General features: G+C 41.2%; 1 protein-coding gene across 3 annotated transcripts in view; it reads left to right on the plus strand.

Moving 5' to 3' along the window:
* Window positions 1-207: 207 nt before the first annotated feature.
* Window positions 208-13,922, plus strand: part of EFR3A (EFR3 homolog A) — a 91,173-nt gene continuing 77,458 nt past the window's right edge. Inside the window, exon 1 of one of the 3 annotated variants that reach the window (XM_060115964.1) lies at window positions 208-457. In XM_060115964.1, coding sequence (XP_059971947.1) covers window positions 448-457 — 10 coding nt within the window. In that variant the 5' untranslated portion in view covers window positions 208-447. The other 2 variants (XM_060115967.1, XM_060115965.1) reach the window with 2 other exon arrangements.

The raw sequence follows: 13,922 nt of genomic DNA on the forward strand, positions 1-13,922 counted from the left end.
GCATAAGGGTTCATGAAAATGAATAGACTCAAATCAGGAGGGTTTGACAATAAAACGAAGCCCGAAGTCGCCCTATGCACGGCCCTATCCTCTCCAACTTCCCCAAGCCCCAGCAAGCAGCCGCTACCTGCCTGGAGGGCGGCCTCCCTGTGGAGGCGGGGCCGAGACGTCGGTGACGTGCTGACGTCAGGACGTGCGGACGCCCAAGTGTCGTGCGGCGCGGAGCTGGGCTGGCTGCGGCCCCTGTCGCCAGCTTCCTTTGCGTGATCCGCGGGGTCCGTGTCGGCGCCTTCCGCCCTTCGCCCTTCGCCCTTCGCCCTTCGCCCTTCGCCCTTCGCCCTTCGCCTCGTCCCGGTCTCCCCAGTCCGGCCCGTCATGGTGCTGTCGGCGCGCCTGGCGAGGCCCCGCTGAGCCTCGGCCCGGCGGCTAGCGCGCCTCGGGGTCACCATGCCTACCCGTGAGTGGCCGGCCGAGGGTCGGACCGGGCGGGGATCGTTGGGAGGCGGCGGCCCGCTGGGCGCGCACTCCGGTGTCGCCGTCCGGCGGGGCGGCGGTGCAGGCGGGCCGGGCCGGGGAGAGCCAGGAAGTGCCGGCGACCGGCCGAGTTAGTTTCGTTTGGGCTTAGGCTTCCACGGTGGGGTGGCGTGGGAGCCCGTTGCACAGACGGGGAAACCGAGGTCCGAGCGCTAAGGACGCACGGCTAGTAAGTGGCAGAGCTGCTAGTAAGCTTGACCTGTGGGACTTTCTCCAGCAGAGCTAAATGGCACTGTATGGAAATGCTGAAAATATCTCCGTCCCATCGCCATTGCCTCCTCACTTGCTCGAGGACCAGGCATCTCCTGGTGGGACGATCCGGCCTGGCCCAGAGCCCTTCCCCGCGGCGCCCGAAGTCCCAGCTGCCCTGACTTTTCTCTGTGACACGTCTCGGGGGTTGAAGCAGGTGCTCTTTGGGGAACTTGTTGGACCCACCGGCTTCAGATCCAACTGGCAGCTGATTGAAATTGCAGGTGTAGGGCTCCTCCCAAGACACGTTGAATAAGATTCTGGAGCTTGGGCCCTGGAATCTGCGTGTCCTTCGTGTTACTGAGCGACCCTGAAGTTTGAAAATTGCTGGATAGTGGAGGCGTTTTGGACAAACAGGGTACTATAACACTACCAACGACAAATTTTAAAACGACCCAGAGAATCACCATGTGACTTTAAACCCGGTGACCTATCTGGATATGTGCAGACTAGGGAAGCTCCTGATTTTGGACGTAGAGCAAGCATGATGATGATTGATTTGAGATTCTTTTGAAGTAGGGCTCTTGCAAGCGTTTCATGATGTAGAATCTTGAAACACTTGTCGGTATGTTTCCAATTAGTTCATAGTTCTTAGAATTCATAACTTTTCCGAGTTGTCCTTATTTTTGTAGACACATGGGACATTGGATTTCCAGGTCAGCCTCAAATGCATGTTTTGTTCAGTGGTGGGTAAAGAGGAATTATTTCCTGATACTAGAAAGGTTTATGTAATGCTGTTACAAATTTTTAAACAATCTTGATGTAAAGATTACTAATAACTCCTCATATATATATGGGTAAGGTGGATTTTGTTCTCTTAACCCAGTCCTGTGTGTCCTAAACTTGATGTTCTTGGATTTTTGTATCCCGTACGTATGTCAGCAGTTTATATTTTAATTTTATTCTTCTAGACTGGAGGAATATCATCATCAGTATTAATTGTCAATTTATTGTTCCTAAATTTATATTTATGTTAAGGGAATTAGCACTGTGCTAATCTTTTAGCACAGGGGGTGGGGGAGGAACACCTTTCTTGAAAATTAAGGCTTCACGTGGACTTTATTGGTAAAATGGCAATTAAACAGAGTTTTTTAGTTATGTTCTAAGGTTATTTAGCCCCATAAAGTGGATAGAGGACTTTTTTTTCCCCCCTTAATTGTGTGATTTACAATGCAGAATGACACAAGGATGAACCATGGTGTACTTTGCATAGTTAGGATTGCAGTATCCGTGACCTGACTGGAGGGCAAGTGAAATATTTGAGTTATCTATCATTAATATTTATCATGGTACAGTTTCTGTGATTGCTTAAAAGTGTGGTACCGATTGATGGTACACGTGTGAAGTCAGTTGTGTTCATAATTGCCTTTTTCTCTTCTTTTGTGACCAGAACCACCAAAATAGCTGTGATAGGGTATGGATATTAATTAGTACTTCCCAGAAATTCTGCATGTAGAATAAGTAATTTCCAGCAAAATTATTATTTTCTTTAAGGATTTTTTAGGAAGGAACATCCCCCCTGCCCCCCCAGTAAGCGAAGCTTTTTTTCTTTCTAATGTCAAATGAGTTAGGAGGCTCATATACATGCTCGGCCAGTTAACCCTTAAGCGTTTAGTGAAATAAATGTAATGCTTTTCTGTAAAATGAAAGTGTTGGAGATGATCACTAGGGTCTTTTCAGACTCTATAATTCTGAGAGTGACCCTTATTCCAAGTCATAGAATTATTCTACTCTTGCTATTTTGTTGCTTATTTGGAATATTGATACCCTCAGTCACTGAAACTGGAATTGGTAAGTGGAATCCAGGGGAGCATAGTACACCCCTGAAGGCTGAACGGTGGCATATCTCATGAATGTTAATAGTCACTTCATTGGACTTATTTAGGAGATCCATAGACTCTTTTTCAGAAAACAGCTACCTGGAAGGATGTGTGACAGGAAGTTGCTGCGACCCAGGAGCAGTTCTGTGGTCATGTCACTGTGTATTTTCAGGCAGTAGTTTGCAATAATCACTAAGCACAGATTTCAAGACTGTTTCACTAAACGATCTTTTCAAATCTATAAACCTGTAATTTGTCACATCATTTCTCTAAAGGCCTTCATTTCATCCTCCTACACCCAAAGGATCATTAAGAAACATTTTGATTGTGAAGATTTTCCAAACTCTGTATCAGAATTTGAGTGGAAGAAACGTTAAAGCTTCTCAATCCAATCACTTTATTTTATTTTGCATATCAAGAGACTGAGACTCGGTGAGTTTCAGTAACTCGGCTAAGGTCACAGGTGGAGTAGAACCAGGACTTGAACACAGACCTGGGATTAGGGTTTGGGTTAGGGTTCCTAACCATAATCACAGTGAGCATAGATAATGTTTATTTTTCCATAGCTAAGTTGATAATAGTTTATGTTTTTAAAAAATTTTCCCTGGAGTTACACTAAGGCAAAAGTGAGCGTGGCCAAAACTTACATCAGACATGTGAACTTAAAAGAATATTTAACATTTTTGCCTTTGCTTCTGTCTTGTCACAGGAATCTGAGCAAAGATTGCCGGGGATTCCAGTGGTATGCTAGGTAGATGCTTGATTATATAGGTATAGATGTAAACTTTTTAGTAAACTACTTATATGAAAGGGACTCGTTAGCTGACAGATAACTTGTCTCAAAGCAGGTCCAATAAAGTGTGCCCTTTTATTATATATGAAAACATTGTATATTGGCTAAGGGAAACTGCAACTGTTAACCATTCTTTGCTGTTAAACTATACTTTCAGTAATTATTTGTGGGTAATGCTTTCTTTTCTCATTTAGATGTTGGCATTGATATCTGGCCATATTTGTTAGACTGTGGTAATGTGGTCCATCTGTGTGTGGATTTTTCCATTGATGAGGTTGATTATATTTGACTTATTTTTCAATCCATTCTTATGAAATAAGTGCAGAATATAGGTGAATTGTGAAGTGAGGGATGAATGCTGGTGAAAGTTTTTTCATTTAGAAACACATGACAAGTAAACTTGACCTGTTACACAAAAGGCTTGTGAACCTTTTATGTTTGTTCATTCTCTCTCCCTCCCTGCCCCTCACCCTGTTTTCTCCCTCTCCCACCCAGCACCTGTGTACACTGCCAGAGTTATAGCTGAAGAGTTTTCTTTCTCACAGCGACCTTTGGCCTGACATGTTTTGGTTACTACCAGATCTCATCTTTCAATCTGTCCCCACTCATGGGGACACGGGGCTGCATTAAAGATGATGTAGGTCATGGGAGATGAGGCTGGAGAAGGAGAAAGGAGCCAGAATTTGAAGGATGTAAGGTGCTGTGCAATTAACATGACTAAAATTGTGTTCCAGCTGTCACAGTCACAGTTAGTGGCTATTTTGTAGGCATATTAGCAGTTTCCAACTTAGTGGTTACTTAAAAACTTAAAGTTTCCTCTTAGTAATAGAAATTGATTATTGGATATTGATTGTGTACGAGGCAATATACTTTGTGCTTTACAGGAACGATCTTACTTAGTTGTCTCCGACATTGAGGAAGGTCCTATTTGACCAATTATAGAAATGAAAAGATTGGTTCAGGGAAGTAAAGTAACATGCCTAATGACAGTAAGTGGTGGAGCTGGGATTGGAAGTGGATCGGTGTGACTTCACAGTCCCAGTTGTGTTTTCACACTGCACTGCTCTGAGCCGGGCAGGAGTTGAATCTACAGTCCTCAGATCCGATCAGTTTCCTTTAACACTGTCACTTTTGCTTAGCGCTATGCCTGATCACATAATAGGTACTTGGTAAATGTTGAATAAAAGAATGAATTCTAACTGGAGTCGGAGAAGTTATTCTTTGGATACTATAACCTGAAATAACTTTTTTTCCCATAAAAACAGTGTTATAAAAAGTTTTATACTTTTTGATTAGATTCTTAGCAGACCTGCCTGAAATATTTGCAAGACCTGAGACAAGAATACAAATGGAGGCCCGCAAATCATAGTCTAAATCCGGGTTTCTCAGTTTTTGCTCTCGATGTCTTGGACTGGATCATTTTTTGTTTGGGAGGTCTAGGGCTTTCCTGTGCATTGTAGGATATTTAGCAGCTTCTCTGGCCTCTACCCACTAGAAGCTAGTAGTAATCCTCCCTGTCCCCTAAAGCTGTGACAACCAAAAATGTCTTCAGACATTGCCAAATGTCCCCTGGGTGGGGTGGGGGGGGCGGATTGTCCCTGGGTTGAGAACCACTGGTCTAAATATTAAATGTTATAGACCAAGCTGTGACCACAGCCTGGCCTGCTTTCCCATCCAGGGTCCCTACAATCTGCTCCCCAGAGATTACCTTCTTAACCTGGAGGTCCAAGCAGACTACAGGCCTGATCCAGTCAGCAGTGATCTGTTGGGTCAGGGTGGGGTCTTGCCTACCCTGTCAAGCTTCTTTGGGGAGCCAGAGTGAGAAGGTCCCCCCGCCCCCCATTACCTCACTTCCATCTCAGGAGTTTGGTACAGTTCTAAGCACCTCCCAAAGCTATACCACCTGAGTAGAGGGGCAGGTGGGTGGAGGAAGCCGCGCTTTCTCGGGAAACTCCATCTACCTGGACTCCCACTTCGGGTAATTTGGGGTGGGCAACTTCAAAGAAAAACAGCTGCCACCATCTTTCTCTGGTTTCCTAGGATGTGATTTTCAGTATTGTCCCCTCCCTCACCCACACGGACCTCTCTAAAAGGAAAGAAAACTCTGTGTTTTGGGAAGCAGAGGCCCTTTTTTCCCCCGAGTCGAGTGAAGGCACTAGTTCTTAGGAGAAAGCCACATCTTACCTATTATATAGCTCAACTTAGGTATGGAATGACCCCAGGTCATCTGAATACTGGGTGAGTATTCACAACTACATACTTCATACTACCTTTATGGGGGATGGAAAGGTATGGTATAGAAGTATTATAAAAATCTGTGGTTAAAGATTTGAAGAAGGATTCAAAGTTAACATCAAATATAAGATCAGTATTTGCAGTATTTATACAAATCGGAAAACAAAATACCACCAACCCTCTGTGGTTAAAGCACACACCTATGCTTGTCAAAGTCTAAGTACAAATGATTGATAAAGATTTGGGGGGAAATGGTTCAGTTTTACTAATAAAGAAATGCTAATTAAAAGCTGAAATCATTTTTGGTTTACTGCATTACCGAAGACTTTTTAACAGTAATAGGCAAAGGTGGTGGTGAGGTGCAATAGAAAAGGCAGAAGTTTAAATTGGTACAATTCTTGGAAAGTAATTTGGCAATATTTTATCAAGTGCTCGATAATGCTTTTATTCATTGACCCAGTAATTTCACTTTGGGGAATCCTTAAGAAATGATTAAAAACATAAACTGCACTAGGATGTCTGCACTGAGGTGTCTGTCACCGTAATATTTGTAAAATAGTAAAAACCCAGAAACTTTAATATTCAATAGTGGGGAAGTGGTGCAAATATAGAATAATTGAATATAGAACATCCTTGTAAGAAAATATCATACAGCCATTTAAAATACTTATGAAAGCACTGGGATTATGAACTGTTTTTCTTTTCTTTTCTATAATTTGTGTCTTCCAGAGTTTCTACAGTTAGCGTATAATCCACAGTCAGAAAGAGGTGCTTAAGTTTTTTTTTTTTTTACAACTTTACCATAATTTTTTCAGCGTTTTCATAATTCTTTCCAAAACCTAAATGAAACAAAATATTGCCCTGAACTGGTTCTTCCTTTAGCCCGTAGAAAAGAATTTTGGGTAACTGATCAGATAGTGTTGATTGTGTGTGTACGTATATATATGGCTTAGGAGAACAGTACACTTACTCTCTGATGGCTATTGCTGTCAGGTGATAGCAAATGCTTATCATTGGTGTTTTATTCTGAAAGGAGGAAGAAATAATTTCTGATTTGTTAAGTGGTGGTTTCAGTTGTGAAAACCTGACAGGTTGAGATGAATCACTTTGGGTTTGGTTGATTGGGAGTTTGTAGGCTTTTTTTGTTTTGTTTTGTTTCCCTGAATGATTGTGTATTGTAGAATGAACACAGTTCTAGGGAAGTCCGATCACAAAATGAATGTTGGCAATTCCTCCTATGATTAATATGTCAAACCTGTCAAACTTCTTTCATCATTTGTATTGGCCAGGTTTATTCCACTCTTGAAATGAGCCTGCTTTTGCATATGCTGGAAATCAAGCAGGAGCTACTATTCATTTTCCTCTTTCTGTATAGGCTGTCATATCCTCCCTTCTGCATATTTATTTACTGCTTGCTAACTTTAGGTATTATTAGATAGCATGATTCTAATTTTTATTAAAGAAGGAATCACTACTCAGGTTTTTGTCATTGTACCTCTGCATCAAGTTTGCCATATTCTAAAAACTGGGCATTAAACCTTTTGCTCTGCGGTCTTCAAGAGGACTTTCAGTCTCCTCAATGCCATTATTTTTGGTTTTATTCTTAGTTGGTGAGTTCATTACCTGAACTCCAGGGTATTTCTGCTGTACTGTATCCAGTACATTTCTGGATAATTCTAAGTGTTCTTCACACCCCTGCTATTTAATCGGCTTTTTGAACAGCTGTCTTGGCAAATTGCTACAAAGTTCTCTGGGCTGTGGTTGCACTTAACTTTAAATGGATCTCACTCCCACTGGGCAGGGAAAATGAAATATAAGATGTTCAAGTTTGCTGTGGTCAATTCCTGGGGCCTTGTAAATGGCAAAAGGTACTGGCCAGGCTAAAGGACTGGTGTGGAAGTTGAAAGGAGTGGTCTGTTTATGACATCAACATAAATTGTTTTTTGAACTTAGTTATAAGTATTTTTATTAACTATTTGATCCATTAAATGGAAAATGATAATACTTCTCAAGGAAATTTAGATGCAGTAGAATTTATGTAATTGTGCTTTAGAGGTAGAAATACTTTATGAACATGTGATTAGAATCAGAATCAGAATTAGAATTGCTTCTTGGATTGTTACCCGTTGCTGCAGCTGGTTCCAGAAGGGCATCTACAGAGGAGGGTAGTCCAGGCAGATGTGTAATAGCTAGAATTTTGGGTCTAAGTCCCTATGGGGTTTTCCCATTCTCGTAGCTGGCTGGACTATGTGAACTTCAGGGGTCCAGTTTCTTTTTCAGTTCACAGCCCAGATCAGAAACAGACTTAAATAATTTATCCGCTCCATGCTACCTTTTCCCTTAGTTTCATCCTGCTTCATCACTTGGTCTTCCAAGGATGGGAGCACCTTTGGAAAGCCGCCCCAGGTTTGTCTTACTGCGCCATCTTTACGAAGTGATACAGCTCAGATCCAGGAGACTGAGGGAAGAAACTGCCCCAGGTCAGTTCTATTTGTATTACCTTTACTAAAGCTCCATCCCCTGGCACAGGATTCTCATTGGGAGTTCCTGAGTATTACGTGTTGTTCTTGACCTGTATTGGAGGGTGGCACAAGGGAAGTTTGAGCTGCTGCTAGACCTCAGTTTTCAGAATGTCTTCCATGGAAATATAATAGGGACTGCTGTGTGGAGAGGGTGCTGAAGAGACTGAGCAGGTAGGCCTCTCGACCTGACCCAGCTTCAGCCAGGCCAGCTCTGTTTTTAATCTGTCTTATGGTAAGATTCTGCATCCAATTTCAGGAGGTAAATAACATTGGCTCCTTTGTAAAAAGTTTGAAATTTATGGTCTTAGACATTAGAATATGCCTTCTGACAAGAAGGTAAGATATTTTAGAATCAAAAGCTTAGGAACCTAGAGGCAAAACCAAAGTCATTTAGCTGATGGTGCCTCACCCGCTTTTGCTCTAACAACCTCTAGGAATGGAGCTGTCTCGTCTCTCCTTGGGGGCGTTCCGGTCATAGGCGCCGTCTGTATACTCTTGGAGTCACAAACATTCTCTTTCAGTCTTATTTTCCTGTTGGATTGCTCTTAGGGATTGATTCACTCAGCAGATTATTTTAGTGCCTACATGTGCAAGGCTGTGATCGGTGGGGAATATGGAGATGAATAAAGCAGTGCCTAGCTTTAAAAAGTTTATCCAGTTTATAGAACCTTGTGTAGATGGCTATCACACAAAGAAGGAAGTGCAGGCCCCCTGAGACAGTGCTGTGGGGTTCCCAGAGAGACCTCAAGGAGAAGGCGAGTGGAAGATGGCGTCCTCAGCCTGAGTAGTTACCAGAGGTGAGAGTGCGGGTTTGGAGAAGATGTTTAAGTTGAGTCACGCAAGTAGAAGTAACCAACAGCTGGCGGGAGTAAGTCATTGGTGCTGGAGAGCGTGACGACTTGAAGGCCATATGTATATTTGGTCATTCTGTCTTTTAAGCAACACATACTTATCAACGCCTAGTATGTGCCAGCTATTACAGGCACTGAGGCCACAGCAGTACCTCATACTAGACACGTGGGCATCACCCCGGACATCTTCTCTGCTCTCATGAAGCTTAATCTGGTGAGGAAGACAAGTGCTGACCAGACACTTATCTTCCTCACCAGACTAATTACAAGCACCTAATGCCAGTTTCCTTTGCCAGCGTATATATAGCTTTTGATACAGTAGGTGGCTCATGGTACACATTCGGTGTATATTTGTAGAGTGACTCAAATTACTAAAGGAGAAACACAGGTTGCTATGGAAACACATGAGAGAGGTTGGAGGGAGAACAGTTAGAGGTTATTAGAATACAGTAGTCTGAGTGGCGGGCTTTGGGACTTGGATGATAGTAGTGGGATGGATCGCAGTGTACAAATCCGAATATTGTTGAGAAAGTACAATTCATAGGATTAATTGGATGAGGGGTTGAGGGAGAAGGAGTCAGGATTCACTCCCAGATTTCAGGCTTGATCATTTGGGTGAACTGCTCTGGTATGATACAGGGACTTTCTGGAGAATGAGCTGTTCGGGAGACTTGAGATGGCCGGTGAGTCCGTCGTAGGGTATGTTAAGTGTGTGGTGCCTTACAGGACTTTCAGGGTACATTTGTAGGAATAACAGTGGATGAAATTACTAAAGGATAGGTTGTAAAGAGAGGAAAGATGCTGAGGCAGGTCCTCGAGGAACATGTTCATTTAAGGATGGAATCGGCAGAGGGAGCAGGTGGAACATTGTTAAAACAAATGCTTGCACGACGAGAACTAGGTAAGACTCACGACAGTCCGTTTATTTATAGAAGCGCTGGAAGCATTTCAATGTAGCAAGGAAAAGAAGCTGGACAGTCTCTTACTGTTTGATGTGAAGCTTTGACAATGATAGTTTATGAAGTGTTAGGGAAAAAAAATCTTACTTTAAAACCTTAAAGATGATTGTATGTCTTAATTGTGGTATGTACTATCCTGTACTTATGTCATTAACTTGTCACTGCTTCCTAGCTGAGGGGAGAGATTGTCAAATTATACTTGGTTGAGAGGATATAAACTCTTCTATAATTCCTGGGTAGACAAGCTAAATTGTGCAATTTGCGGGTAGAAATTAGGGAAGCTCCACATATGTAATCTAAAACTTTCATATAGAACTAAACTATTAGTAACTTTTCATCCCATGCTGTCTTTGAGTCTCACTGTTACGCATATTTGTGGAAGAACCGAATGCTTTGCTCATGGCTGATACAATGCTTATGTAAACTTCCTGAGGAACTGCTTTACTTCAAACAAAGAACTGGGGGGGCATTTAGAGACTGGAGCTGTCACCTGAGAGCATCAGTTAGCTCTTTGAGTGTTGAGCACCACATTCTCCCCCCACGCAGCTGATACTCCTCTTCTTTCCCTTCCCTATCCATTGCTTTCTGCGTATTGACTCAGTGACATGGAGTAAACAGCCTCTATTCTCTTTTCAGCAGCAAAGAAATATTGCTGCTCTTTTTGCTGCCTGCCCTGATAGGGTACAGCAACATGCTGGTTAAGGGCTGAAAATTTTTAAAAGCTTTCTATCCAGTGGTTTCAAGAACATGAAGGAGGGGTGAGTAACAGTTAAGTGTGGTTTGGCTGCAGAGCTTTTGCTGGAATGGCAGTTGATTCCACCATTCTTAATTTTTTAAATCTAAAATTTCACTGTATTCAACCTTGCTAAAGAATCTGAATATTTACACAAAAGTGAGATGATTTTCTCTTGTTCCCTTTTAATTTTCAAGAGTGAATAGTTTCTTTTTGTAGTTGTAGTAATAACATGGATACTACAGGTGTGTATAGATTTCCAGGTTCTCCCTTTGTGTATAAATGCCACAGAAAGTTGCCATGTTTTTTATTTCTTCCATGCATTCGTTGTTATGTCTTACCTTTGAACTTGAGGAAGATATAGTGATACATTGAAATCTTCGGGTAGCATCAGATTTTAGTGTATGATTCATTAAAAAAGATATTAGAGAAGATTAGATTGCCTTCTTAAAGAGTTTTGATTAACATAAAAGTCAGTTGTGCATGCTGTGACCATAATGTGTATAATAAATTAAAAGAATACCTAATTTAAAGAAGTCTTAGGCTTTTGACATTGACATTTTGACATTCACCCAAGTGAATACAAAATGTTTAGAGTCTTTATGCTTTAGCTGGAAGTTTTGGGGAGACTGTGTCAAGCACTGAACCTTGAAGGTTTAAATTAGTAGCTTAATGTTTTTTAAGTTAAACTTTGTACTTAGCTAGACCCACTCAGCAAGTCCTGTGTTATATTTTCCTACCTTCAAACTTTGGATAGAGAAATTAAATATATATTCTGTTTAGATACATAATGAGACTGTTCCCTGTCTTTCCCTTTACTGTTTAATCAGGAAATTTAATCATCTCAATTCAAATGAAAATCTTCAACATATGGCATAGACACCGTGGGTGTTGTGAAATCTGTAAGAAGAATCAATGCCGTTGGTATATTGAATGTATTTGTTCTGAAAATAATTTTGGAAGTTACAAACACCCCAGAGTTAACCCTTTTGTTACTCTAATAAGGAAATAAGAATTTGTTAAAATTTAAGTCGTTGGGGAATTTTAATGCTGTTTTGAATTTTGCCTGAAATAACTCATATCCTACTTTTGAAATATTCAGAGAATTTTTAATTAAAAATAATTCAAACATCTGGTTCACTGAGAAAGATCCTAGTCATTGTCTATGGTGGATTCTTTATGTTTGTGGTGGTGACAAGTTAGTATCTTTTGATTTAAGGGTTTATTTTCCTGACTACAGTGCCTTAGCTCGTTTAAGCAGAAATTGGATTTGTTGGTGTTTTTTTGTTTTTGTTTTTGTTTTGTTTTAAGAACTTAGCTAAAAATCTGCAGAAAACCCCACCTTTATCTTTTTTCAATATCCAGGTTTTCATTGTGGACAGTAGGGTAGCAGTAGGATTTTTTTTTAAATTATTTTAGTTTTTATTAGTTTCTGCTTTATAACAAAGTGAATCAGTCATACATATATATCTGTTCCCACATCCCTTCCCTCATGCATCTCCCTCCCTCCCACCCTCCCCATCCCACCCCTCTAGGCAGTCACAAAGCACCGATCTGATCTCCCTGTGCTCTGCGGCTGCTTCCCACTATCTATCTACCTTACGTTTGAGCAGTAGGATTTTTGGTTGTTTTTTTTTTTTTTGCGGTACGCGGGCCTCTCACTGTTGTGGCCTCTCCCGTTGCGGAGCACAGGCTCCGGACGCGCAGGCTCAGCAGCCATGGCTCATGGGCCTAGCCGCTCTGTGGCATGTGGGATCTTCCCGGACCGGGGCACGAACCCGTGTCCCCTGCATCGGCAGGCGGACTCACAACCACTGCGCCACCAGGGAAGCCCTAGCAGTAGGGTTTTAAACTGTGACCTTAGTATTACAAATACTTACTAAGGTCACAGTAAGTATACTGATGGAAATAATTGATTTTTAAAAAGAACTGTATTGAGATATATAATTTGAATACCTGTATTAAGTATATGGAAAGACTTGATATTTATGTAAAATAAAAACTGTACAAATTACCTGAGCAGTGATTATAAATGTGAAATCCTAGATGCCCAGCCTTTCTTTTCCCCCAGATTTTGATTCAGTAGGACTCACAATTCGATAAATTGCATGGTGTTAGGAAACGTGCTAAAATTAAAGATACTGAGTGGCAAGATTCTGAAATTCTAGTTCTTTTTAACCTCTTTATTATAAATCAGATATTTTTTCCTCTGGATTTTAAAACTTACACAGTATATTTTTAAATGTAAAAATCTGAGATCATCCAGTACCAGATTACCATAATCCCAAAACGAGTGTTTTAATTTCTAGAGGGGAGAATTAACTGGACTTTTCCCTCTGCATGCCCAAATTATAATAAAGCAAAGGATTCCCACCTTATTTCTACAAAGTAAAAATGGGTTGTAGCTTCAAAACTGAAACTTGCTTTAAGTATGGATTTGCTGCTAGAGTTTTGTGAAAGTTTACATATAAATGCTTCTATTATTTTCCTTGTTAGTTTTGGGAGTATTTCGTTGTTACAAGCTGAAAAGTGCACAGTGGATAGGGAAGCTTTAAGACATCCTAAACAGCGGTTGTCATGTGGCTGTGATTTTGTAAAGTAATGAGGTTCTCTCCCCCTTTTTTCAGTGGCTGAGCTCCATACAGCTCTTGTTTGTTGTCAGGTGTGCTGGGAATTCACCAGTAACTTTTTGTGGGGGCAATCTAATAGCCTAACAAAAGCTTCTCATTTTTCCTTTCATGATGTTCTTGTATTCTTAGGGATATTTTAGAGCTCAGAGTAACCTACAGTAGGAAAAGAAGACACTTTCTAGAAGTGGGAAGTTTTGTAATATGACAGGTTATCAGGCAGGGTGTCACTTCTCCATTCTCTACCATCTGACTTGATGGAGAGCTTGGTAACAAGAGTATAATCTTTGGGCAGCTGTGAAATATTTTGACTGTGTTGCTCTACTGTCCATATTAAACAGTTCAGCTTATGTAAAAAAAAAAAAAAAAGCCATCTCAGGAAGGCAGTACAGTGTAGAAACTGTTAAGAGCACAGGCTCTTAAGTGGATCCACCACTTCTAGTTGTGTGACCTTGGACAGATTACTTTTATCTTTCTGATTTCCTATTTGTAATCTATAGATGTTGATACCTACCTCATACAGTTAGGAGCATTAAGGAAGATAAAATCTGGAATATAGTAGATGCTCAAATATTGGTTGAATGCATTCTGGAAGAATC

Source organism: Mesoplodon densirostris, chromosome 13 (genome assembly GCF_025265405.1).
Source record: "Mesoplodon densirostris isolate mMesDen1 chromosome 13, mMesDen1 primary haplotype, whole genome shotgun sequence".
In the NCBI taxonomy this organism is placed as follows: Eukaryota; Metazoa; Chordata; class Mammalia; order Artiodactyla; family Ziphiidae; genus Mesoplodon; species Mesoplodon densirostris.